Below are 27,590 nucleotides of genomic sequence, written 5' to 3'. Positions count from 1 at the left end.
TAGATGGAGATCATATCCCCCCTTATGTATTATACATGGAGATCATATCCCCCCCTTATGTATTATACATGGAGATCATATCCCCCTTATGTATTATACATGGAGATCATATCCCCCCTTATGTATTATACATGGAGATCATATCCCCCTTATGTATTATACATGGAGATCATATCCCCCCTTATGTATTATACATGGAGATCATATCCCTCCTTATGTATTATACATGGTGATCACATCCCCCCTTATGTATTATACATGGAGATCATATCCCCCCCTTATGTATTATACATGGAGATCATATCCCCCTTATGTATTATATATGGAGATCATATCCCTCCTTATGTATTATACATGGTGATCACATCCCCCCTTATGTATTATACATGGTGATCATATCCCCCCTTATGTATTATACATGGAGATCATATCCCCCCCTTATGTATTATACATGGAGATCATATCCCCCCTTATGTATTATACATGGAGATCATATCCCCCCCTTATGTATTATACATGGAGATCATATCCCCCCTTATGTATTATACATGGAGATCATATCCCCCCTTATGTATTATACATGGAGATCATATCCCCCCCTTATGTATTATACATGGAGATCATATCCCCCCCTTATGTATTATACATGGAGATCATATCCCCCCTTATGTATTATACATGGAGATCATATCCCCCCTTATGTATTATACATGGAGATCATATCCCCCCCTTATGTATTATATATGGAGATCATATCCCCCCTTATGTATTATACATGGAGATCATATCCCCCTTATGTATTATACATGGAGATCATATCCCCCTTATGTATTATACATGGAGATCATATCCCCCCTTATGTATTATACATGGAGATCATATCCCCCCTTATGTATTATACATGGAGGTCCTATCCCCCCTTATGTATTATACATGGAGATCATATCCCCCTTATGTATTATACATGGAGATCATATCCCCCCCCTATGTATTATACATGGAGATCATATCCCTCCTTATGTATTATACATGGTGATCATATCCCCCCCTTATGTATTATACATGGAGATCATATCCCCCCCCCCCCTTATGTATTATACATGGAGATCATATCCCCCTTATGTATTATACATGGAGATCATATCCCCCCCTATGTATTATACATGGAGATCATATCCCCCCTTATGTATTATACATGGAGATCATATCCCCCTTATGTATTATACATGGAGATCATATCCCCCCTTATGTATTATACATGGAGATCATATCCCCCCCTTATGTATTATACATGGAGATCATATCCCCCCCTTATGTATTATACATGGAGATCATATCCCCCCCTTATGTATTATACATGGAGATCATATCCCCCATTATGTATTATACATGGAGATCATATCCCCCTTATGTATTATACATGGAGATCATATCCCCCCTTATGTATTATACATGGAGATCATATCCCCCCCTTATGTATTATATATGGAAATCATATCCCCCTTATGTATTATACATGGAGATCATATCCCCCTTATGTATTATACATGGAGATCATATCCCCCTTATGTATTATACATGGTGATCATATCCCCCCCTTATGTATTATACATGGAGATCATATCCCCCCCTTATGTATTATACATGGAGATCATATCCCCCTTATGTATTATACAAATGAGATCATATCCCCCCTTATGTATTATACATGGAGATCATATCCCCCCCTTATGTATTATACATGGTGATCAGATCCAAATAGCTTAGATTCCAGAAAGGGTCGGTGATGAATTCCAGATATTCCTCATAGACCTCCAATAAACAAAACCTAAACATAGTGTATTATCTCAGGATAACATAAATGTGCCTCTCCTGCCACATACAAGGTAACTCAAGTGCCACAGCAATCGTGACAATAAAACTAGAATACACCCACTGACCGCAGTAACAATGCATGATTACCCGAAGGTAAATATAACCAGCATTGAACCCATAAGTGGGATGGAGCTGCATCAAAATGGCATATGCTTCTCTGGATACTTTCCACAGACCTCATAGACAGACCAAGGGTCAGTATTAGGATCAAATAAAACACAATTTTATTGTAGCAACTTACATATAAAAAGGCTGAAATCTGCATCCATAATGGGAGAAAAACAACCGGCATCCACAATCGGCATTATCTCCAATACAATTGGCGTCTACATAGAAAAGGAGTCTCAGAGCCACCTCCATTGGTGGTAAATGGAAGTCCTTAGGGATAGGAACAACCGCGTGTACCAGAAACCAAAATGGCCACTGAAGCACTTCCGGAAACGTCAGTGCATCACTACGTCACGTGCTCCGGACGCGTTTCGTCACATCCGGACTTTTTCAATAGGGATACGGACGTGTGTGCTCATAGACCTTAAATACCAGCTGACAAAAGGGCAAAATGCCGGCAGTGGCCATTTTAAGACATGGAAACCTCTAAAACATATAAAATAAACATGCAGCACTAAAAAATGTGACAAAAACATAGAACATATAAATCATTGGTGACTGAGTCAAACTATGTTATTGATAGAATGTAAATGGCCTTCTGTGATTGTCTCAGTCTATAGCAGTAATAAAACATATAGTAAATAAATGAAGGCACTGAGGCGTTTGGCACAATAGAGTTGTGGGAAACATCCCAAGTTGGCGTTTCAAGGTGCAAAGAGTGAAGAAATATTCAGTGAAGGTGTATTCAGTGGGGATCCATGATGGTGGTATTAGAATATATGGCTGTAGATTGCACTCACCAGAGAGCGCAAATCAATGGGCATTTGAGATCATTAGGACAACTCCTGGTCATCTGCATCAGGTTACTGGAACACCGGGACATCTGCATCAGGTTACTGGAACACCGGGACATCTGCATCAGGTTACTGGAACACCGGGACATCTGCATCAGGTTACTGGAACACCGGGACATCTGCATCAGGTTACTGGAACACCGGGACATCTGCATCAGGTTATGCAGATGTCCCGGAGTTCCAGTAACTTGATGCAGATGTCCCGGTGTTCCAGTAACCTGATGCAGATGTCCCGGCGTTCCAGTAACCTGATGCAGATGTCCCGGCGTTCCAGTAACCTGATGCAGATGTCCCGGTGTTCCAGTAACCTGATGCGGATGACCCGGAGTTGGTCCTAATTATCTCAAATGCCCATTGATTTGCGCTCTCTGGTGAGTACAATCTACAGCCATATATTCTAATACACCATCATGGATATCCACTGAATATACCTTAACTGAATATTTCTTCACTCTTTGCACCTTGAAACGCCAACTTGGGATGTTTCCCACAACTCTATTGTGCCAAACGCCTCAGTGCCTTCATTTATTTACTATATGTTTTATTACTGCTATAGACTGAGACAATCACAGACGGCCATTTACATTCTATCAATAACATAGTTTGACTCAGTCACCAATGATTTATATGTTCTATGTTTTTGTCACATTTTTTAGTGCTGCATGTTTATTTTATATGTTTTAGAAGGTTTTAGAGGTTTTTACCTTTCATTCTAGCAGCTCCTTTCAGATTATATCCAGCGCTCATTTTTTTACTTTTTTATATACTCTATGTTGTACATGACATACTCCTGACCCCTGCACTATATACTCTATGTTGTACATTACATACTCCTGACCCCTGCACTATATACTCTATGTTCTACATTACATACTCCTGACCCCTGCACTATATACTCTATGTTGTACATTACATACTCCTGACCCCTGCACTATAAACTCTATGTTCTACATTACATACTCCTGACCCCTGCACTATATACTCTATGTTGTACATTACATACTCCTGACCCCTGCACTATAAACTCTATGTTCTACATTACATACTCCTGACCCTTGCACTATATACTCTATGTTGCACATTACATACTCCTGACCCCTGCACTGTATACTCTATGTTGTACATTACATACTCCTGACCCCTGCACTATATACTCTATGTTGTACATGACATACTCCTGACCCCTGCACTATATAGTCTATGTTGTACATGACATACTCCTGATCCCTGCACTATATATTCTATTGTACATTATATAATCCTGACTCCTGTACTATATACTCTGTTGAACAATACATACTCCTGACCCCTGCACTATATACTCTGTGTTGTACATTACATACTCCTGACCCCTGCACTATATACTCTATGTTGTACATTCCATACTCCTGACCCCTGCACTATATACTCTATGTTGTACATTACATACTCCTGACCCCTGCACTATATATTCTGTTGTTCGTTACATACTCCTGACCCCTTCACTATATATTCTGTTGTTCATTACATACTCCTGACCCCTGCACTATATATTCTGTTGTACATTCCATACTCCTGACCCCTGCACTATATACTCTATGTTGTACATTTCATACTCCTGACCCCTGCACTATATACTCTATGTTGTACATTACATACTCCTGACCCCTGCACTATATACTCTATGTTGTACATTACATACTCCTGACCCCTGCACTATATACGCTATGTTGTACATTACATACTCCTGACCCCTGCACTATATACTCTATGTTGTACATTACATACTCCTGACCCCTGCACTATATACTCTATGTTGTACATTCCATAGTCCTGACTTCTGCTCTCCCCCCTCCCCCCACTGCTCTATATACACATAATATGGATTCTCTTTGGTTACACCCATTTCCTCCCAGCTGGACATTTTATATCGGATGATGTGATTGGAGCACAGACTTTTACATGGTGATAATAATGTGATAACATCCTCCAACTTTGGACCCTTAAACAGAAAGTGATAATGAGGGAGGAGTCAATACCCCAATGATGGTGGTCTTCAGGATCAGTCCAGTCTTCATCTTGGTTGTTCTCCCCCCATCCTCACTCTCTGACCTCTGGTGGGGCTCAGCCCCGCTGTTCTTCATGACTAAATCATGGACTAAATAAGGAAGTGCAGTACTTCTTGTGTTGGGAAGATGGCGATGAGTGATAGAGGGGGTGGGGACCCTCGTCCTATAATCCCCTCATCACTGTCCCTCCTATAAAAGACAGTTCTGGTTGTTTCCTCACTCTCTGACTAAGGTCCATGAATAAAGAAATGACCTGGTAGGAGATCAGAGGAGCCATTTCCTAGTTCCCTTGAGGGTGGAATTGTAAGCTCCTCAGAGACCAAGCTGCCTGATGTGGGCGGAGTCCTGGTTTGGGGGAACCAATCAGCTCCTGTCTAGTAATCCTCTTTGTCTTTGTATTTTAGTCCATGGCCGGGAGATGAGGAAAACCTCCGAGGATTGTCTCACTTTGTCTCCAGACTGGAAAGTAGAAGATGAGGACATCACACAGTATAGTCCAGGAGAAAACCCGGCTCCCTCCAATGTCCATCCGGCACCACCCAGTGTAGATGGACCATCAGATTCCTCGTATCCTGAGGAACCTCAGACTGTGAGGGACCGGGCCGGCCTTCCAACAGGGAAGAGCTTCTCCTGTACTGAGTGTGGGAAGGGGTTCCTTTATAAATCTGGTCTTAATAGGCATAAAAGATCTCACACAGGAGAGAAGCCGTATTCCTGCCCTGAATGCGGGAAATGTTTTTCACTGAAGTCCAATCTTTACACACATCAGAGATCTCACACAGGGGAGAAGCCATATTCCTGCCCTGAGTGCGGGAAATGCTTTTCACTGAAGTTCAATCTTTACACACATCAGAGATCTCACACGGGGGAGAAGCTATTTTTCTGTTCTGAGTGTGGGAAGGGTTTCCGGCATAAATCAGAGCTTAATGTGCATGAAAGATCTCACAGGGGGGAGAAGCCGTATTCCTGTCCTGAGTGCGGGAAATGTTTTTCAGTGAAGTCCAAACTTCATAGTCATCAGAGATCTCACACGGGGGAGAAGCCGTATTCCTGTCCTGTGTGTGGGAAATGTTTTTCAGTGAAGTACAATCTTTACACACATCAAAGATCCCACACGGGGGAGAAGCCGTATTCCTGTCCTGAGTGTGGGAAGGGTTTTTGGCTTAAATCAGAGTTTAATGTGCATGAAAGATCTCACACAGGGGAGAAGCCGTATTCCTGTCCTGAGTGCGGGAAATGTTTTTCAGTAAAGTCCAATCTTTACACGCATCAAAGATCTCACACGGGGGAGAAGCCACATTCCTGTTCTGAGTGTGGGAAGGGTTTCTGGCATAAATCAGTGCTTAATGTGCATGAAAGATCTCACACGGGGGAGAAGCCGTATTCTTGTCCTGAGTGCGGGAAATGTTTTTCAGTGAAGTCCAGTCTTTGCAGACATCAGAGATCTCACACGGGGGAGAAGTTATTTTTCTGTTCTGAGTGTGGGAAATGTTTTTTAGAGAAGTACAAACTTCATAATCATCAGAGATCTCACACGGGGGAGAAGCCGTATTCCTGTCCTGAGTGCAGGAAATGTTTTTCGCAGATATCCAATCTTCACACACATCAGAGATCACACACAGTTGAGAAGCCATATTCCTGTCCTGAGTGTGGGAAATGTTTTGTGCGGCAGTCCCTTCTTCATAAACATGAGAGATCTCACAAGGGGGAGAAGCTTTATTCTTGTCCTGAGTGTGGGAAATGTTTTTCAATGAAGTCCCGTCTTCACACACATCAGAGATCTCACACGGGGGAGAAGCCATATTCCTGTTCTGAGTGCGGAAAATGTTTTTCACAGAACAGATATCTTTACAAACATAAGAGATGTCACACAGGGGAGAAGCCATATTCCTGTTCTGAGTGTGGGAAATGTTTTTCACAGAACTCCAATCTTTACAGACATCAGAGGTCTCACATGGATGAGAAGCCACTCTGCTGTCCTGAGTGAGGGAAATGTTCCTCACTGAAGTCCTGTCTTCCTGTACATCAGGGGTCCCACACAACCCTGGAGGTGTATTAGTGCTTTAAGTGTGGGAAATGTCTTCTAGATGAATTTTGCTGGACATCCCAGCTCTCATGTGGGGAAGAAGCACACCCTGATATACACCTCAGATATACTCCATGGCTGATCTTCATCATGAAAGAAACAGTTCAAGGAGATCAGAGGCCCCCAAAGACATGGATGAAGTGTGGGACCGGGTTGGCCATTGATATCAGGAGAAGAAGTTTTCAATGTATTTTCCATGAATGGAAGACATTCCAGCAGCTCAGATGTGATCCTAATAACATTGGTTCCCCCATTCACACAGGAGGAATGGACATGAACTCTCACTGAGGGAATTGCTATACAAACATTCTATGAATAGACCCCCAAATGTCAGGAGACGTTTCTATAAAGACGGGAAGTATGGAGCAGAGAAATGAATAGACCTCCCAGCAATGTTATTACCAGGCTGCAGCTAGGGGGAGCTCTAATGTCACCCCAGCAGAGTGATCCCATCTAGCCCACATTAACCCTCTCACTGCCAGAGCTGTTTCTGCATGATTTTGCACACATGGGAAAATGCAGATTTTGGTCCTGAAGATGAGATAAACCCCCAAACATCTATTCTGTGACATCAGAGGCCCTGGAGAATAAAATGGTGGTGATTGTTAAGGTGTTCCCCGTACACAGATTCCCCTTCATATCCGCCTTTATTTCCTCCTTTCCCCCATTTTCTATGTTGGGATCTTTTCTACAATACTTTGTTATAATAATGGAACACGTTGTGTATTGTATTGTACACCAATAATAATGACTCCGCCCCCACATTCCACACAAGGGATCTTCTTGACCAATCAGATTTCTTCCTTTGTTATTTCCTGATTCTATGATTACAATCTTGTTAAAAACATAATTACAATAAAAAGTTTATTGAATGAAAAAACAAAATTGTGTTGTGAGTGACAAACGTCTTCATCATAAATTGTTCATAGATGACACATTGAGAGCCTTCCCAGGTCATCAGCATAGAGTGCAGTGGTCAGGAGTATGTCCTATACAGCCCTGTGTATAGAGTGCAGTGGTCAGGAGTGTGTCCTATACAGCCCTGTGTATAGAGTGCAGTGGTCAGGAATATGTCATATACAGCCCTGTGTATAGAGTGCAGTGGTCAGGAGTATATCATATACAGCCCTGTGTATAGAGTGCAGTGGTCAGGAATATGTCCTATACAGCCCTGTGTATAGAGTGCAGTGGTCAGGAATATGTCCTATACAGCCCTGTGTATAGAGTGCAGTGGTCAGGAGTATGTCATATACAGCCCTGTGTATAGAGTGCAGTGGTCAGGAGTATGTCCTATACAGCCCTGTGTATAGAGTGCAGGGGTTAGGAGTATATCATATACAGCCCTGTGTATAGAGTGCAGTGGTCAGGAGTATGTCATATACAGCCCTGTGTATAGAGTGCAGTGGTCAGGAGTATGTCCTATACAGCCCTGTGTATAGAGTGCAGTGGTCAGGAATATGTCCTATACAGCCCTGTGTATGGAGTGCAGTGGTCAGGAGTATGTCCTATACAGCCCTGTGTATAGAGTGTAGTGGTCAGGAACATGTCATATACAGCCCTGTGTATAGAGTGCAGTGGTCAGGAGCATGTCATATACAGCCCTGTGTACAGAGTGCAGTGGTCAGGAGTATGTCATATACAGCCCTGTGTATAGAGTGCAGTGGTCAGGAGTATGTCCTATACAGCCCTGTGTATAGAGTGCAGTGGTCAGGAATATGTCCTATACAGCCCTGTGTATGGAGTGCAGTGGTCAGGAGTATGTCCTATACAGCCCTGTGTATAGAGTGTAGTGGTCAGGAACATGTCATATACAGCCCTGTGTATAGAGTGCAGTGGTCAGGAGCATGTCATATACAGCCCTGTGTACAGAGTGCAGTGGTCAGGAGTATATCATATACAGCCCTGTGTATAGAGTGCAGTGGTCAGGAGTATATCATATACAGCCCTGTGTATAGAGTGCAGTGGTCAGGAGTATGTCATATACAGCCCTGTGTATAGAGTGCAGTGGTCAGGAGTATGTCATATACAGCCCTGTGTATAGAGTGCAGTGGTCAGGAGTATATCATATACAGCCCTGTGTATAGAGTGCAGTGGTCAGGAATATGTCCTATACAGCCCTGTGTATAGAGTGCAGTGGTCAGGAGTATGTCCTATACAGCCCTGTGTATAGAGTGCAGTGGTCAGGAGTATGTCCTATACAGCCCTGTGTATAGAGTGCAGTGGTCAGGAGTATGTCATATACCAAGGCCTTCCTCTCTGCCTGGCAGTCAAGGAACTTTAGGTATGCCCCAGGAACTGTCTCCATGATGCTTTTCAGGGCTTCCTGCATCTGAGGAGAATCTCTACTGGTTACAGGCTCTCTGGTGCTGGCCCACTCAGGTGGTGGTGTGAAGATAACATTTGATGATACTCCAGTGTCAGTCTCTGTATGCCCATCCTGTGAGGCCATCTCTGAGCCCCTGGGATCTGAGGAGGCGGGAACCCCATCATGGTCAGGTTCCCTCGAGTTCTGGTCTGCTCGGCTATCATGCTCCTGTAGGTGCCAAATCAAATCTTTACGAGTTTTGCAACCGATGTCCATTCCTCATGAGGCACATTCAGCACTCAAATTACTTTTGCTCATTTTCTTGTATTCTGCGTCACCAGGCATAATTGCAAGCAAAGATAGAATAGGAAGCAGAAAAAGGAAGGAGCTGTTGCTATATGTCTTTCTCTCTATATACAGTTGTGTTCAAAATAATGGCAGTGTGGAGTTCTATTAGTGAGGTCATTCATTCTTTGAAAAACAGGTGGCAATTATTGCCCTTATTTAAGGAAGGAAGGCAGCAAATGTTGTACATGCTGGTTACAGTGCATTTCTCTCTGAAATTCTGAGGAAAATGGGTCGTTCCAGACATTGTTCAGAAGAACAGCGTACCTTGATTAAAAAGTTGATTGGAGGGGAAAACATATAAAGAAATGCAGAAAATGATCGGCTGCTCAGCTAAAATGATCGCAAATGCTTTAAAATGGCAACCAAAACCTGAAAGACGCGGAAGAAAGCGAAAAACTACCATTGGAATGGATAGAAGAATAGCCAAAATGGTGCGGACTCAGCCAACAATCAGCTCCAGGAAGATGAAAGAAGGTGTGACGTTCCCTGTGAGGACTGTTACAATTAGAAGACGCCTATGTGAAGCCAAGCTATCTGCAAGAAGTCCCCGCAAAGTCCCACTGTTGGGAAAAAGACGTGTGCTGAAGAGGTTACAATCTGCCAAAGAGCACATTGACTGGCCTAAAGAGAAATGGGGCAACATTTTATGGACTGATGAAAGTAAGATTGTTCTTTTTGGGTCTAGTGGGCGGAGACAGTTTGTCAGACGACCCCCAAACACTGAATTCAAGCCACAGTACACTGTGAAGACCGTGAAGCATGGTGGTGCAAGCATCATGATATGGGGATGTTTCTCATACTACGGTGTTGGGCCTATTTATCGCATACCAGGGATCATGGATCAGTTTGAATCCATCAGAATACTTGAAGAGGTCATGCTGCCTTATGCTGAAGAGGAAATGCCCTTGAAATGGGTGTTCCAACAAGACAACGACCCCAAACACACCAGTAAACGTGCAACATCTTGGTTCCAGACCAACAAGATGGACGTTATGGAGTGGCCAGCCCAATCCCCGGATCTTCATCCAATAGAAAACTTGTGGGGTGACATCAAAAATGCAGTTTCTGAGGCCAAACCAAGAAATAGAGAAGAACTGTGGAATGTGGTCCAATCATCCTGGGCTGGAATACCTGATCACAGGGGCCAGAAGTTGGGGGACTCCATGCAACACAGATGTACAGCAGTTCTCAGAAACAGTGCGACTACAACCAAATATTCATGAAGTCATTCAAAGGAAAGCAAAATCTTCAAACATTTCTCAGTTTATATAGTGAATGTTTGAGTTTGTAAAGAAGAATACAAACACTGCGATTTTTTTGAACCGTCTAATATTCACTTTTCTTTAAATTTTTTAGAGGAACAACACAAATTTGCTGTATTTTTCTTCATGTTGTGATTTGGAATAGAATGTGTCGTGTTCCCAATGCATTTGTGTGGATGGAAATAAAAGCTATTAGAAGGATTTTCAGCTTTATTCACTTTTTTCAACACACTGCTATTATTTTGAACACAACTGTATATGAAACATATGCACCGCTTGTCTCTAAGGACTGTTTCCACAAAGGTTACAATCCTTCAGTGCAGAGCTAATTCCTAACACTTCACCGAAGCTCTTAATGCAACTATCCCACATACGCTGCCATCCAATATGTGACGGGCGCGGCGTCAGACCCCTGACCTTCTCACCAAACTCATGACCAAAGGACTAGCCAATCTAAAACCGCGCTGTCATGTGCGTAACAATGTCATGCACAGCTGCACCCTGCACAATGATTTTCCAGCTCACTGGACCACAATCGATGTACCGGAAGCCTGAGCGATTGTTACTGGGTCAGGTTAATTACACAATTAACCCTTCACACTGCCACCACCTCCTTTTTGTACAGAGAAAGAGAAAACTCGGCAATATCAGCAATAACACTAGGATGGTTGAATAATTGTCTGTACACCACTGTCACCGCAGGCAGGTTATACAGAGGGTTAAACACACACAGTAGCGCTCTTCAGAGGCAGGAATACATAGTTTGCATTAAAGAGCTTTAGAAACAGTTCAACACTTTCAGAAAGTAAGATTTATTACTAAAAGGTCAAAAGGGTGCAATAAAAATATTTACAGAAAAAGATGTAACCAATATATATAAAAATATACAGAGAACAATAACACAGCAAAGAGAAAACGGAAAGGAGTTTAGAGGGATAAAGTACTTGCCAAAAGCCTTGGGTTAAGCAGCTTCAAGTTTTCTGAGCAAAAGGGCGTTTTTCCCAAAGTTGGTTCCAATGTTAAAGGGAGAATCTTCAACGCTCACCCACCTCAACTCAGCCTAGCTTAGCTTTTTCTAGCAACTCCACAGGGTGTCTGACTGGAGCAGTAAACCAATCGCCTCATTTGGGGAGGGAGTTGTAGGTGGAGACCTTAGGCTATGACCAAAGCCTGCAAAAATTATATTATGGTTTATAACTTATTCTGGATACATATCCACGAGTAGATTATTACGCAGAATCTTTGGCTGAACGGATAGATATGAAATATGAAATATCCACTGGAATGGTTAAGAAGATGTAATTTTCAGCTCTCCTGTATATGCCAGCTAGGGGGTGTAATATACCAGAATGGTCTTAAATTAAGCTGTCCGAATATGGGCTCCATGTTTAGGTAATTATGTTCTATTTGAAGATATAAACTTATATGAAAAGTGAGTTTTTAAATGTAAGTCTATTTTTACGACTCCTTGGAATGTCTTTTGAACTCAGTGAAGGACTTGGTTTATGGCTTTACGAGCCGAGATTGCAAAGTTAACAAACATCTAGGCCCCAGCTCAGTTGTGGGATTTATAGCCCTGACGCCCTCCCATGGAGTTTGCTGCCTGTGATCTGCATCAAACAGACCACATGTCACTCAACAGAGAGGGAGGGGGGATGAGGAAAGCTGATTTGGGAGTAGAGATGATACAGCTTGGAAGATTCTTAACAAGATGGATGACCGTGTCCATCTCGGTGTGCACAATTGCTACAATGTGAAGTCATTTTACCTGCAGTATAAATTATTTTCGTTTCACTCTTCTGGGGAAGATTTATTTTATCCACCTCCCGCCCGCCATATAGTCCAATGATGGGCGCAAAGTGGTTCTCTCATTCTGGGAGGACATCATATGATGTCCTCCCATTCTCACCACGCATGTGTGGCTCTGGGAGCGTGCAGCACGGCGATCGGCAGTGCGCTGTGTCCCTTGGAAAGAGCTGAAGATGTCGGCTTGGTCATGTGATCAGCTGTGTTCAATCACAGATGATCACATGTAAACAGGGAAATGCCGGTTATCGGCATTTCTCTCCTCACGAGCTGTCACGCTGACAGAGGAGAGCCAGTAATCGTCATTCTACAGAGGGGACATGTACACTGATCATCTGGGCACTGATGATCAGTGTCCCCTGATGATCAGTGTGGCCCCAGAAGTACCACCTGCCAGTGTCCATCAGTGCCAGCTGTCAGTGCTGAACAGTGCCACATTCCAGTGCCCATCAGTGCCACATATTTGCCTACCAGTGCACATCAATGCCACATATCAGTGCCCATTTGAGCTGCCTTTCAGTGTCACCAATCAGTGCCAGTCAGTGCCACCTATCAATCCAATCAGTGCCGCCTATCAATGCCAGTCAGTGCTGCCTATCAGTGTGCATCAGTGCCACCTATCAGTGCCAGTCAGTGCTGCCTATCAGTGCTATATATGAGTGCTGCCTTTCAGTGCCCATCAGTGCCACCTACCTGTGCCTCCTCATCAGTGCCCATCAGTGCAGCCTCATTAGCACACATCAGTGAAGGAGAAAAATCACTTACTTACAAAATTTTATAACAAAAACTAAGAAAAAAAATTTTTTTTTCAAAATGTTCAGTAGTTTTTGGTTTGTTTAAGAAAAAATAAAAAACCCCGAGGTGATTAAATACCACCAAAATAAAGCTCTATCTATCAGAAAAAATGATAAAAAATGTCATATGGGTACAGTGTTGCATGACCGCTCAATTGTCAAAGTGTGACAGCGCTGAAAGCTAGAAATTGGCCTGGGCAGGAAGGGGGTAGAAGTGCCCGGTAGGCTGATTCTGGCTTCTAGTCAATGGTTTATCCGGATGTATACAGTATATATATGACAAGGTAGACTACTTCATGTAACATTACATCTTCATCTCAGATTGTAAGCGGATTGGATTGGCCTGTGTATGGGATTCCAGATCAAGTCATGCCAAGGTACACGTTGAGCGTTGAATATCTGGCTGTAGAGAGATCACGGGGGGGATTTGTATATCTGTTGTCACATGTTGCTGAGTTACTGATTTCTTACACGACATTTCCAGACAGTTGGATGTAATTCATTAATATTTGGCAGTAATTGCTGGCTTGTATTTCTCCCCATTATTGTGGATTAGATCATTGTACTGTTATCTTGTATTGTTTATTATTTATCATCACCTATTAGATTTCATCCCCATTTTGTACTGATTTATATTATTAATAAATATATATTTTTGCACATTATTGCTTTTTATTTTGTCTTCCAATTATCACAAATACAGAACTGGGATGTCGGTTACTTTGTGAGAATTAGTAGGGAATCTCCTTCATTCCAGATCCCGCCTGTTTCCATGAATTGTAGACGGATTATTTCCTCACAGATAAAGTTCTGACAATTTGTACCGTTCTGGTGTTTTTGGTCCTCAGAAATGAGATCTGCTGTCATCAGACATGATGGATTTTCAGACATCTATCCCATAGTTTGTAGACTCTATAACTCTCCTACACACTGAATCATAGACACTGATTGGGGTTATTGTACCCAAGAAATGGCGCAGAATACACCTTTGTCTACATTTAGAAGGAAAGACGATTTATTTGTAAAAACAAGAAACAAGAAAAATGGTAACAAGTGGTGTTTAATACCACCAAAATAAATATCTATTTGTGTAAAAAAATTACAAAAATATAATTTGGGTACAATGTTGCATGACTGTGTAATTGTCATTCAAAGTGTGAGAGCGCTGATAGTTACCAGTCGGCCTGGGCAGGAAGGGGGGGGAAGTGTCCGGTATACAGGAGGTAGAAATATTTATTTTTAAAAAGACCTCCAAGTGTTTGTGAAATCTCCCACCACAAAATGTACTCAGCCAATCACAGGGAAGGACTCCATTTTTATTCTTCTCCTGCCATCAATGGCCAACCCGATCCCACACTTCATCCATGTCTTTGGGGACCTCTGATCTCCTTATGAACTGTTTCTTCCATGATGAAGATCAGCCATGGAGTATATCTGAGGTGTATATCAGGGTGTGCTTCTTCCCATGAGAGCTGGGATGTCCAGCAACATTCATCTAGAAGACATTTCCCGCACTCAAGGCACTAATACACCTCCAGGGTTGTGTGGGATCCATGATGTACAGGAAGACAGGACTTCAGTGAGGAACATTTCCATCACTGATGACAAGAAAGTGGTTTTTCGGGGCATGTCCAAAATGGCGACCGGAGCGGCCACCTAATCCAGAGCTCCGGCGCCCAGGATTGTAATCCGCTGTCATCCGGGCAGCGGGGGCATCGTACGGGGTGCCGGAGGCTGCTGCACAGTCCCCTGCATCTGGAGGAGGGGATCCGGGCTGTATTGCCCATCTCCGTGATCGCGGACATCCACGGCCTAGTGCGGCTGCGGAGCCTTGGCCTCATCTCCGCTGCCATCTGGCGACCGCGGACCCATCCGAGTCACAGGGGGGCTCCCTCACTATCCTCTGCATTTGGGAGAGGGGATCCAGACTGAATTACCCCTCTCCACAACCGTGGAGGTCCGAGGCCTGGTGCGACTGCGGAGCCCCAGCACAGAATCCGCGGCCATCTGGGTGGAGGTGGACCCATCCGGGGCATCGGAGGCACCTGGACCATTCCCTATATCTGGGGGGGGGGCGGCGGACCTTATTTCCCTCCTCTGAGGCGGTGGAGGCCTGCGGCCTAGTGTGACCTGCTCCATCCAGCCCTGATCCTGTCCCATCGGGATCGCAGTGAGTACAAGTAGTATAGTGGGGGCGGGTGCTGGTTTTCTGATCCCCCTCCAACGTTTGGTGGTCCGTGGCTCCCACTATCTGGTCCACGTGCTCCTCCCCCTGTGAATGTGACCCCTGCTGGGCCCAAAGGCCTCCTGTGGTGGGAATTGGAGCCAGCTCTTGGATCCTTGGTCTCGTTGGGGGGCCTGTTGCAGCCTATGTCCACTCTGCATTTCTGCGGCTTAACCACTTGCCTACCAGGCACTTATACCCCCTTATTTACCAGGCCAATTTTCAGCTTTCAGCGCTGCCGCACTTTGATTGACAATTGCGCGGTCATGCAACATTGTACCCATATGAAATTTTGATCATTTTTTTCTCACAAATAAAGCTTTCTTTTGGTGGTATTTAATCGCCACTGGGTGCTTTACTTTTTGCGCTATAAATTAAAAAAGTGCAAAAAATTTGAAAAAAAAAAAAAAGTTTCTTTGTTTCTATTATAAAATTTTTCAAACAGGTAATTTTTCTCCTTCACTGATGTGCGTTGATGAGGCAGCACTGATGGGCACTGATAGGCGGCACTGATGGGCACTGATAGGCAGCACTAAAGGGCACTGATAGGCAGTACTTATGAGGTGGCACGGATAGGCGGCACTGATAGGCAGCACTAATGAGGTGTCACGGATAGGCGGCACTAATATGCAGCACTGATAGGCGGCACTGATAGGTGACACTGATGATGGGTACTGATAGATGGCACTGACTGGCATCACTGCTGGGCACTGACTGGCGGCACTGACTGGCACAACCGCTGGGCACTGGTGGGTGGCACTGGTGGGCAGCACTGGTGGGTGGGCACAGGTGAGTGACACTGTTGGGCACAGGTGGGTGGCACTGGTGGGCACAGGTGGGTGGCACTGCTGGGCACAGGTAGGTGGCACTTCTGGGCACAGGTGTGTGACACTGCAGAGTGGCACAGGTGGGTGCACTGCTGGCACAGGTGGGTGATCTGCTGGGCACAGGTGGGCGGAGCTAGTGGGCGCACTGCTGGGCACAGGTGGGCGGAACTTGTGGGTGGCACTGCTGGGCACCGATCATCAGGGCACTGATCATCAGTGCCCTGATGATCGGTGCCGATCCTCGCTCTGACAACTGCCGGTTCTCGGCAGTACTTTCCTCACGATCTGACAGCGTGAGGAAAGTGCAGCCGAGAACCGGCACTTGCATTTCCCTGTGATCAGCGTGTCATTGGACACCGCTGATCACGTGGTAAAAGGCCGGTATGATTGGCCTTTTACCACATCTCGTGATCAGCTGTGTCCGTAGGACACAGCGATCACGGAGATCGCCGGGTGCGCGCCCCCTGGGGCGCGCAGGAGAGCGCGTTCTGGGGGGATGTCATATGACGTCCACCCAGAACTGGCCGGCCGCAGTGCAGCCGTCATTCGGCTATCTGCGGTTGGCAACTAGTTAATAATAATTTTTACAATATAACGATCCTGCTGATGTGCCTGACCGCATCCATGTGACTATCATCGTACCTGCTTAGGGCGTTATAGGTCTCCTGGGGTATCTTCCTTGGCCATCTAATTTTCAATTGATCACCCCCAAGGGACTTCCTATATGCCATCCACCAAGAAAAAGAAGGGACAAGCTCAAAAGTCCCTTACGACATACCTACTTAAAACGCATGAGATAAGCAACATGTCTCAAGATAATACAGAACGAGCATCTCCATCCGGTCCCACGCAGAATACCGTAGTTCATACATTAACTCAGGACACTGAATGTGCACAGCAACCTACAAAGGGGGACTTGGAATCTTGCCTGGAAACTATGTACACTAAGCTAGCTGCTAAATTCCAATCAGAACTCCACAAGAGCACGAATGTTCTATCCCAGGAAATAGCGGCATTGGGCTCCAGAACCGACCGCTTGGAAACCAAACATGATGAACTCAGTCTGGCTCATGGTGAGCTTTCCAGGGATCACGATCATTTACAGACAGCCTTTGCACAATTGCAGGCACAGGTTGAGGATCTTGATAATCGTAACCGCAGGAATAATTTGCGAGTCAGAGGAGTCCCGGAGTCTGTGAGTGACCTTTCAAAAGCCATGACCAAGCTATTCCAATCACTCCTTCCGGACCATGACACCGGGTCCTTTGCTTGTGACCGCATTCACAGAGCCCTGCGCCCAAAGCCTCCTAATGATAAACCACCTCGCGACATTGTCCTTTGTATGAAGGATTTCCTGATTAAAGAAAACTCAGGGCTGCCCGCAATATCCCAACAATCATTTTTGAAAGCTCCGCTTTGCAAATATTCCCAGATGTCTCTCCGGCTACGTTGGAGAGACGCAGAAAAATGAAGGAAATTATGTCCACCCTTTTTTCAGCTCGGATCCGCTATAAATGGGGCTTCCCCTTTAAGTTGATAGTCCCCCACAATGGAAGCACATACACAGCTACCTTTCTCCCTGAGGGCCAGGATATTTTGGCCGAATTGGGCTTGGTTGATCCTCCTTCTCGTCGACGTCCTCCTTCCACTCCTCGGGTATCTCCAATATGGCACACTCCATCTCCAAGAAGAGAACGGAGGAGAGTCAGACAAGAACCAGGATGAACCGTTATTGATGGATTTTGCTCGTTTGTGTCACATACATCCTTTGGATGTTTTTCTTGGTCACTATTGAGATGTCTCTATATCCTGCATATTATGTTTGCGTTTTTGGTACTTATATCTGGATGTGTAAAGTTTAACTAAGGTCTTTGGACCTATATTACACCGCCCGTATGTTCATGATCTTAAGACTCTTGGACACGTGACCCCCCCTGCCGCCTGGCATGGCCGGAGATGTCACCTCCCGATTGTGTGGTGGCGGCTCTAGTTTCCATGCTTTACAGCGTCAGGGTTTGGGCCTGATTGGCCCTTTGATGTTTGATTTTTCTGTTTTTTCAGGTATGGCAAAAGGCCCACCTGATCCATGTTTTCTAGCTAGCCTTTTAATTGTAGAAGTTCTTAAAACCTCATCTCTATTGCTTTCTATCTTTCTTCTTTATAAAGCCTTAGTACATGATATTGGTTTTGTGCTGATTTGTGGATGTCCTGGCGCCCACACCGGGGTCTGGATGTTCCTTAAATTGTCACTGCAGATTATTGCTTTGTTGTGGATCTGCTGATTCTAATGTCTAGCCAAATAGTTTTTAGAGATGTCCTGTCAATATGTACTTTTATGCCGATAGCTATTATTTCCGTGTTGCCATGGTTATTCAATGTATTTCGCATAATGTCCAGGGTTTCAATTCACCAAACAAGCGCAAAACAGTCTTTCTTCAATATAAGCGATTAGGGGCTAAAATTATTTTACTACAGGAGACCCACTTTGCAGCCGCAAAACACCCGACATATTTTCATAAATCCTATAGGCAGGGATATTACACTTTACATTCCTCTAAAAGCAGAGGTGTAGCCATTTTTGTAGCATAATTCATTCCCTTTTGAGGTTCAACATGTGTACCGTGATCCAGACAGTAGGTTTATCATTCTTAAAGGCACTCTTTCGGGTCATGAACTTACGATTGCTAATATCTATGCGCCTAATTCGGCACAAGCTTCCTTTTTTTCTCAATTTTTTAGCATTCTTGATAGGTTCTTGTCCCCCCATCTATTGGTGGTGGTGATTTTAACCTGGTAGCAAATCCGCTTTTGGACCATAGCTCTCCCTCGCAATCTTCCCAAACTTTCCCAAAATCCCTCACTAAAAAACTGGATGCCCTCCAGTTGGTTGATACCTGGAGGGCACATAATGTGGGAGCCAGGGATTACTCATTTTATTCTCACCCACATGACTCTTATGCTAGATTATATTATATCTACTGCACCCCCATTTTACTAGCTAATTCTAGGAAAGCTTGTATCCACTTGAGTCCCTGGTCAGATCACAATATAATGGCCTTATCTATCACATTTATAGGATTGGCACCTACCCCCTTCTCTTGGAGACTTAATGACTCTATGCTCACTGATATTAACTCTCGCCAAGAGGTGGTCACATCTATTCAAGAATATTTTCAATCTAATTCTACTCCTGATATATCTCCAGCCACACTATGGGTAGCCCATAAGGCGGTCCTACGCGGCCACCTTATCTCTATGGCATCATCCAGAAATAGAAATCGATGGCAGCAAATTCTGCAACTTACCTGAGAATTAGAAACACATATTGCTAATCCATCTCTTCTTAATAAACGGTTACTATCTCAAAAGCGTTTAGAATTGAATACTCTGCTTTCTCAAAAGACTGAAAAAGCTCTCCGCTGGTCGAAGGCCTCGTTCTTGCTGCATAGCAACTCAGCATCCATTATGTTTGCAAGGAAATTGAATTACTCTCTGCGCCCCTCACATATTTATAAGTTACGCACTAACTCGGGCGCTATTTCATCTCTACCTCAAGAAGTTTTGGGTGTTTTTGAAAAATGTTATTCTAACCTACTAGCTCCTCCAGTCAAATTCTGTTCCACCATCTGACTCATGGCTGGATTCTATACCCCTCCCTGCTCTCACACCTTCTCAGCTTGCCTCTCTTAATGCCCCCTGTACTTTGGAGGAAATAACATGTGCGATTAGCGCGCTAAAAAGTTTTACTGCACCGGGTCCTGATGGATTCTCCGCTAGTTATTATAAACATTTTGCCTCTACGTTGGCTCCCTATTTGATAACATTATTTAATGATGTCTTGCAGGGGGGTAAGTTCCCGGAGGAGATGCTGTTGGCTAATATGTCTTTAATACCCAAACCACAGAAAGACCACCATTTACCACAAAACTATAGACCAATCTCAGTAATGAATAACGATGTGAAAATATTTAGCCGTATTTTGGCAGACAGGTTGGCCCCTATTATCTCCTCTTTGGTCTCTCCGGACCAATCGGGTTTTATTCCAGACAGATTCATTACGCCTCACCCTAAATGTTATTCAAGATGCCAATTTGCATTCTAAAGAGGTTCTGCTGATGAGTCTAGACATAAACAAGGCCTTTGACAGTGTGCTTTGGCCCTATTTATTTTCCTTGCTACAGAAGATGGGCTTCAATGACGGGTTTTTGGCTGGTATACACGCCCTATACGACTCCCCTAAAAGGAGAATTAGGCTTCCTGGCTGTAATTCTGATTTTTTTACATTGGGTAGAGGCACCCATCAGGGTTGTCCTTTTTCACCCCTTTTATTTGCGCTGGTGTTGGAACCTTTGGCTACCCATATTTCTGGCTACCCTTTATTAGTTTCACAATTCAAAATAAGCATGTATGCTGATGATGTTATGCTTTTCCTTACCAATCCGTTAAATTCATTGCCTAATCTATGTGCCGTATTGAATGATTTTGCTATAGCGTCAGGTCTCACTGTCAATTTTACTAAATCGGTGATTATGCCTGTTAATGTTCCTGATTCCCTGAGTGCCTCTCTCCGTAGCTCTTTTCTATTTCGTTGGGTCACGGATCGGATTTCCTATTTGGGTATTAATCTCACTCCTAGATACTCAGATATGTTTGCTGCTAATTATCCACCATGTGTATCACGTCTCTCTACTCTATTGAAGATTTTGCATGGTTACCATATCTCCTTCCTGGGTAGAGTCACGGCGGTTAAAATGAATATTTTGCCTAAACTACTTTATCTTTTTACAGCACTTCCAGTTCCGGTCTCGAAAATGTTTTTGGATCACTTTCAGCGGACTATGAATAATTGTATCTGGGGTAATAAGTGTCCACGTTTTACTTCGTCTGTTTTGTACCACTCACAACGGACGGGAGGTCTGGGTCTTCCCAATTTTTGGCTATATTATCTCTCAGCTCGTTTTGCACAACTATCACAATGGGCTACTATTAACTCTCAGATCCCTTGGATCAAGTTTGAATCTCAATCTATACGCCCATTTTACTTACCGGGTATATTGTGGTCTAAAATCTCCCCTCGATCATTTACTTTTCATAACTCCATAGTGACCCACTCACTGACACTTTGGTCCAAATACAAATTTAAATTGAATCTGGTCTCTTCTATTCCCCCAGGTGTTTCGTTTTTTGGTGATCCTGCTTTTGTTGCAGCTTTTTCTTCCCCTCAAGCGTTTCGTTGGTGGTATGATTGCTCTTTTATTAGATTATCTGATTTTCAAAGAGGAGGATCTTCTATTACTTTTGATATGCTGCGTGTTTTTGATGTTCCTCTTCGTGAGTACTAGAGATGAGCGAATCGAACATGGCGAAGTGGAATTCGTTTCGAAGATTAGGAAAAATTCGATTTGCGCCGAATCCGAAAATTAGCAAACTTCGGATGCACGAATCGAATTTTCCCAAAAATGGCGGCGACATGTGTGGCGACGGAGCGGGGATCTCTGGGAAGGCGCGCAGACCCATAATGCATTCATTCATGACATGTGATCGCATTAGCCAATCAGCAGCCAGCCAGCCAGCACTGTGAAATGGTGGAGCTATAAATCGCGGCCATCTTAGAATTCTTCATTAGCCTCCGGTCATTCAAGAGAGACAGACCTGTCTGTATTAGGGACAGAGTTAGGGCCACAGAGACTTTAGAGCCACAGAATCGTTACTCAGGGACACAGAATCGTTACTCAGGGACACAGAATCGTTACTCAGGGACAGACACAGAATTGTTACTCAAGGACACAGAATTGTTACTCAGGGACACAGAATCGTTACTCAGGGACACAGAATTGTTACTCAGGGACACAGAATCGTTACTCAGGGACACAGAATCGTTACTCAGGGACACAGAATCGTTACTCAGGGACACAGAATCATTATTCAGGGACACAGAATCGTTACTCAGGGACACAGAATTGTTACTCAGGGACACAGAATCGTTACTGAGGGACACAGAATCGTTACTGAGGGACACAGAATTGTTACTCAGGGACACAGAATCGTTACTCAGGGACACAGAATCGTTACTCAGGGACAGACACAGAATTGTTACTCAGGGACACAGAATCGTTACTCAGGGACACAGAATCGTTACTCAGGGACACAGAATTGTTACTCAGGGACACAGAATCGTTACTCAGGGACACAGAATCGTTACTCAGGGACACAGAATCGTTACTCAGGGACACAGAATTGTTACTCAGGGACACAGAATCGTTACTCAGGGACACAGAATCGTTAATCAGGGACACAGAATCGTTACTCAGGGACACAGAATAGTTACTCAGGGACACAGAATTGTTACTCAGGGACACAGAATCGTTACTGAGGGACACAGAATTGTTACTCAGGGACACAGAATTGTTACTCAGGGACACAGAATTGTTAATGAGGGACACAGAATTGTTACTGAGGGACGCAGAATCGTTACTCAGGGACACAGAATCGTTACTCAGGGACACAGAATCGCTACTCAGGGACACAGAATTGTTACTCAGGGACACAGAATTGTTACTCAGGGACACAGAATCGTTACTCAGGGACAGACACAGAATTGTTACTCAGGGACACAGAATTGTTACTCAGGGACAGAGAATCGTTACTCAGGGACACAGAATTGTTACTCAGGGACAGAGAATCATTACTCAGGGACACAGAATCGTTACTCAGGGACACATAATTGTTACTCGGGGACACAGAATCGTTACTCAGGGACACAGAATCGTTACTCGGGGACACAGAATCGTTACTCGGGTACACAGAATCGTTACTCAGGGACACAGAATCGTTACTCGGGGACACAGAATCGTTACTCAGGGACACAGAATCGTTACTGAGGGACACAGAATCGTTACTGAGGGACACAGAATCGTTACTCAGGGACACAGAATTGTTACTCAGGGACACAGAATCGTTACTGAGGGACACAGAATTGTTACTCAGGGACACAGAATCGTTACTCGGGGACACAGAATCGTTACTCGGGGACACAGAATTGTTACTCAGGGACACAGAATCGTTACTTTCTGCTTCACAAACACTATTGAATTAAAGAGTATGTCAGACAACACGCAGAGGAGTGGCAGAGGAGGCAATGTTTCAGGAGCGAGCAGACGTGGCAGCAGAGGAAGGGGTCGAGGCAGCACTAGTCGCAGCCAGAGGCCAGTGCTCCCGGTGTCATCCAGCGGTCGTGTCTCCACCGACAACCCTGCCGTCATCGATTGGTTGGCTCGGTCGTCTTCCTCTTCCCAGGTCACCTCTGACACCTACAGCCAACGGTCGGTGGGTACGTCAGACACAACCGTTAGTTGGCATGGCCCGGGAGCAAGCCCACTGAAATCACGTGTCCTCTACCTGCCCCTGTCCTTTGGTGTTCCCTCACCAAGCGAAGTATCTCATGCTGTGGGCTCAGCCCCACTGTACAGTGAGGAAGAGCTAACAGAGGGCGGTCAGGAACGGGGGGAGACATCCGCCTCTTCAGCAGCCAGGCGAAGAAGTACTGGCGAGGAGAGTGGCTCGGTAGCCGGTCTAGAGACAGGTCTGTCTCCTGACCCACACGCAGCTGAGGGGGCTAGTAGTGAGGCGGAGACCCTAATTGATGATGATGAGGCTGATCACACTTGGCAGCCTCGTCGTCATCAGGCTATTGCTTCCGCATCATCAGGAGAAGAGGGTGCCAGCTTGGCAGCGAGCAAAACAGTCGGTGGGTTGCCCAGGAGGCAGCAGGGTCGCAGCAGTGTCAGTGGAGGCAAACGGCCACGGAGTACAGCACCAGCTCCACTGCAGCCTACCACCACGGCCAGTAGTGGTGCCGGTGTGCACGGAGGAAGTAGCAGTCAGCCAGTGAGGAGTAGCGGGGGCAAAGTTTCCTACTCGGCGGTGTGGCAATTTTTTGTCAAGCCGCCCGAGGAAGTAAACGTAGCCGTATGTCGACTATGTGGCCAGAAAGTCAAGCGTGGCCAGGGGGCCCATGTTGGGACTACAGCGTTGCGTCAGCATATGCAGCGTCGCCATTCGGTGGCCTGGGAAAACCGTAATAAAGATACGGCGGTTCTGCCTGCCCCAGCCCCCGCTCCATCACCCGCTCCGTTACTTGCTCCGTCACCCGACGTCAATCGCCCTCTATCAGCCAGTCAAGGCTCCAACACCTCTGCTGAGGGGAGTTGTCGCTCGTTGGCATCTTCCGCTCGTTCAGATGCTCCTTCTCCTGCTACTCCTCTTCACGGATTCCGTCAGCAGTCTTTCTTGGAATCCGTTTCCAAGAGACAACAGTTTGCGAGCACGCACCCGACGGTGCAGAAGCTGAACGTCCTCCTGTCCAAGTTGCTGGTGCTGCAGTCCCTCCCTTTCCAAGTGGTGGACTCAGCACCTTTCCGAGAAATGATGGCTTGTGCCGAGCCGCGGTGGAGAGTGCCAAGCCGGCATTTCTTCGCCAAAAAGGCAGTGCCAGCCCTGCATTCACATGTAGAAGAGATGGTGGGCCAGTCTTTGAGCATGTCGGTCTCTGCCAAAGTGCACGGCAGCGCCGACGTGTGGAGCTGTAACTACGGTCAGGGATGGTACATGTCATTTACGGCTCACTGGGTGAACGTGGTGCCGGCACGGCCGCACCAACAACTTGGACAGGTCACGCCGCTTTTGCCTTCACGTTTGCACGTCCTTGGTCCAGCAAAGATGTCCGCCTCTACCACCTCTTCTTCCGCCGTGTCCTCAGCCGCCACCCCCGTGCCAAATCCCATTACCCGACCGGCATATCACATGTGCAGGGCGCAACGGTGTCACGCTGTGCTGCACCTGGTATGCCTTGGCGAACGTAGTCACACAGGGGAGGAACTTCTGAGTGTAATGAACAGAGAAATTGACAGATGGCTGTCTCCGCGCAAACTGAAAATCGGAACCATGTTGACCGACAACGGAAAGAACATGGTGTCTGCTCTGCGTCAAGGAAGGTTGTGCCATGCGCCATGCATGGCTCACGTGTTCAATCTGGTTGTCAAGCGGTTCCTAAAATCCACCATCCCACTGCAAGACATCCTTAAAATGTCACGTAAACTTTGCATGCATTTCAGCCATTCCTACACCGCAAAGCACACCTTCCTTGAGCTGCAGCGGCAGAACGGAATTCCACAGCATCGCCTGATCTGCGACGTTGCAACAAGGTGGAATTCAACCCTACACATGTTAGACCGCCTTTACGAACAGCGAAAGGCCATCACCGATTTCCTGATGTTACAAGCGGATAAAGGTACTCCCCTGTGTAACTTCGATGTCAGCCATTGGCAGCTCATGCGTGACACCTGCCGCTTGCTCAGGCCCTTTGAGGAGGCCACGCTATTCGTGAGTCGGCAGGACTATGGGATGAACGACGTCATTCCTCTGTTGCACGTCCTGGAACAAATGCTGTTAACAATGGCTGGTCAGGGTGCGGTAGACGTGGCGCACAGATCTCAACGCCACATGACCCCTGTGGGGGCAGGACAGGAAGAAGAGGAGGAGGTAGAGGAGGACATTGGTGCTCAGGAATTATTGAGTGAAATGGGTGGTTTTTCCACTCAGCGGACAGGAGTGGAGGAGCAGGAGCATCTGGTGGAGGAGGAGGAGGAGGAGACAGAGGACCCAGACGCACCGTGGCAGTATGCTGTGGAGATGGAGGCAGGGAGTCCCTCGCATTCCTTGGCACAAATGGCCCATAGCATGCTCGGTTGCTTGCGTAGCGACAGCCGAATAATAACCATCAGACAGAGGGATGACTTTTGGCTGTCCACCTTGTTGGACCCTCGCTACCGTTCAAAAATGGTGGCCTTTTTCACACCTGCTGAGAGGGAGGCCAAAATAAAGTACTATAAAAACCACCTATGTAGTCAGTTGGTCTCTGCCTTTGTGCGCCAACGTCCATCCTCAGACACTGTGGGCCCTGTGCGCTCGCGTTCCGCTGCCATGGCAGCAGGGGAGGGGTGGGGTGGTAGGAGCAGTGGCAGCTCCACCAGCAGCGGCTGCCTCAGTCTGCAGTCGATGATGAGTAGCTTTCTTCACCAGCGCAGTGAGAAAACTACTAACCAGCCGCAGCAGCAGCAGCATCAGGTGGACCTGGAGCAGGACCTCAAACAACAGGCTCGGGCCTACTTGGACAGCACCCTGCCAACCGAGGTAGACAATCCCCTTGACTACTGGGCAACGAAACTTGACCTTTGGCCCCAACTAGCTGAATTTGCCCTTGAAAGGCTGTCATGCCCGGCCAGTAGCGCGGCATCGGAGCGCGTGTTTAGTGCGGCAGGAGGTATTGTAACTCCGCGGAGGACACGACTGTCCACCCAAAGTGTGGAGAGACTCATGTTTGTGAAAATGAATCAGGCGTGGATTAGTCTGGATTTCAAACCACCAGTTCCTGACACAAGTGACTAAATCCGCCATGAATCATGCCCCAAACATGTTATTATTTTTAACATAGGCCTCTGTATGGCCTTCAATTTAAGCTGCTTACGCTTCGCCACTCTGCCATGGGCCCCTGTACCACCTCCTCTTGCTGCTGCCAGGTCCAGAGTGTGTCATGGGTCCCTGTACGGCCTCCCATTGCTGCTGACTTCATCGCCAGACTCTGCCATGTGCCACTTTCAGGTCTCCTTACACTGTTGGTGGGTTCCATTTTGTGATAGGGTGCTGTATGGCCTTCCATTGCTGCTGCCTCCACCGCCACCCTGCGCCATGTGCCTCTGTCGTCTGCTCACGCTGCTGACGGCTTCCACTTTTTAACCGAGGCCTGTGTTTGGCTTCCGAATACTGCTGCATCCACCGCCACCCTGCGCCATGTGTCTCTGTCGTCTGCTCACGGTGCTGACGGCTTCCGCTTTTTAACCTAGGCCTGTGTATGGCTTCAGAATAATGCTGCCTACACCGCCACCCTGCGCCATGTGCCTCTGTCGTCTGCTCACGCTGCTGCCAGGTCCATACTGATTCATGGCCCCCTGTAGCGGCTCCTCATGAACGTGGTTCTGCGGGTTTGCATCACTTA

At 45.8% G+C, this 27,590-nt stretch overlaps 1 protein-coding gene across 1 annotated transcript in view; it reads left to right on the top strand.

The window, feature by feature from the left end:
• Positions 1-27,590, top strand: part of LOC149444307 (uncharacterized) — a 76,647-nt gene that overhangs the window by 36,282 nt on the left and 12,775 nt on the right. The window contains exon 2 of the mRNA XM_089654700.1: positions 5,503-6,839. Within this exon, the coding sequence (XP_089510826.1) occupies positions 5,503-6,839 (1,337 nt within the window). The remainder of the gene's footprint in view (positions 1-5,502; positions 6,840-27,590) is intronic.

Source organism: Staurois parvus, unplaced genomic scaffold, assembly GCF_062004578.1.
Source record: "Staurois parvus isolate SC_StPar_1 unplaced genomic scaffold, SC_StPar_1.0 ptg000790l, whole genome shotgun sequence".
Classification (NCBI taxonomy): domain Eukaryota; kingdom Metazoa; phylum Chordata; class Amphibia; order Anura; family Ranidae; genus Staurois; species Staurois parvus.
Note: the sequence above shows the minus strand (reverse complement) of the source record. Positions and strands in the feature narration are given on the sequence as shown.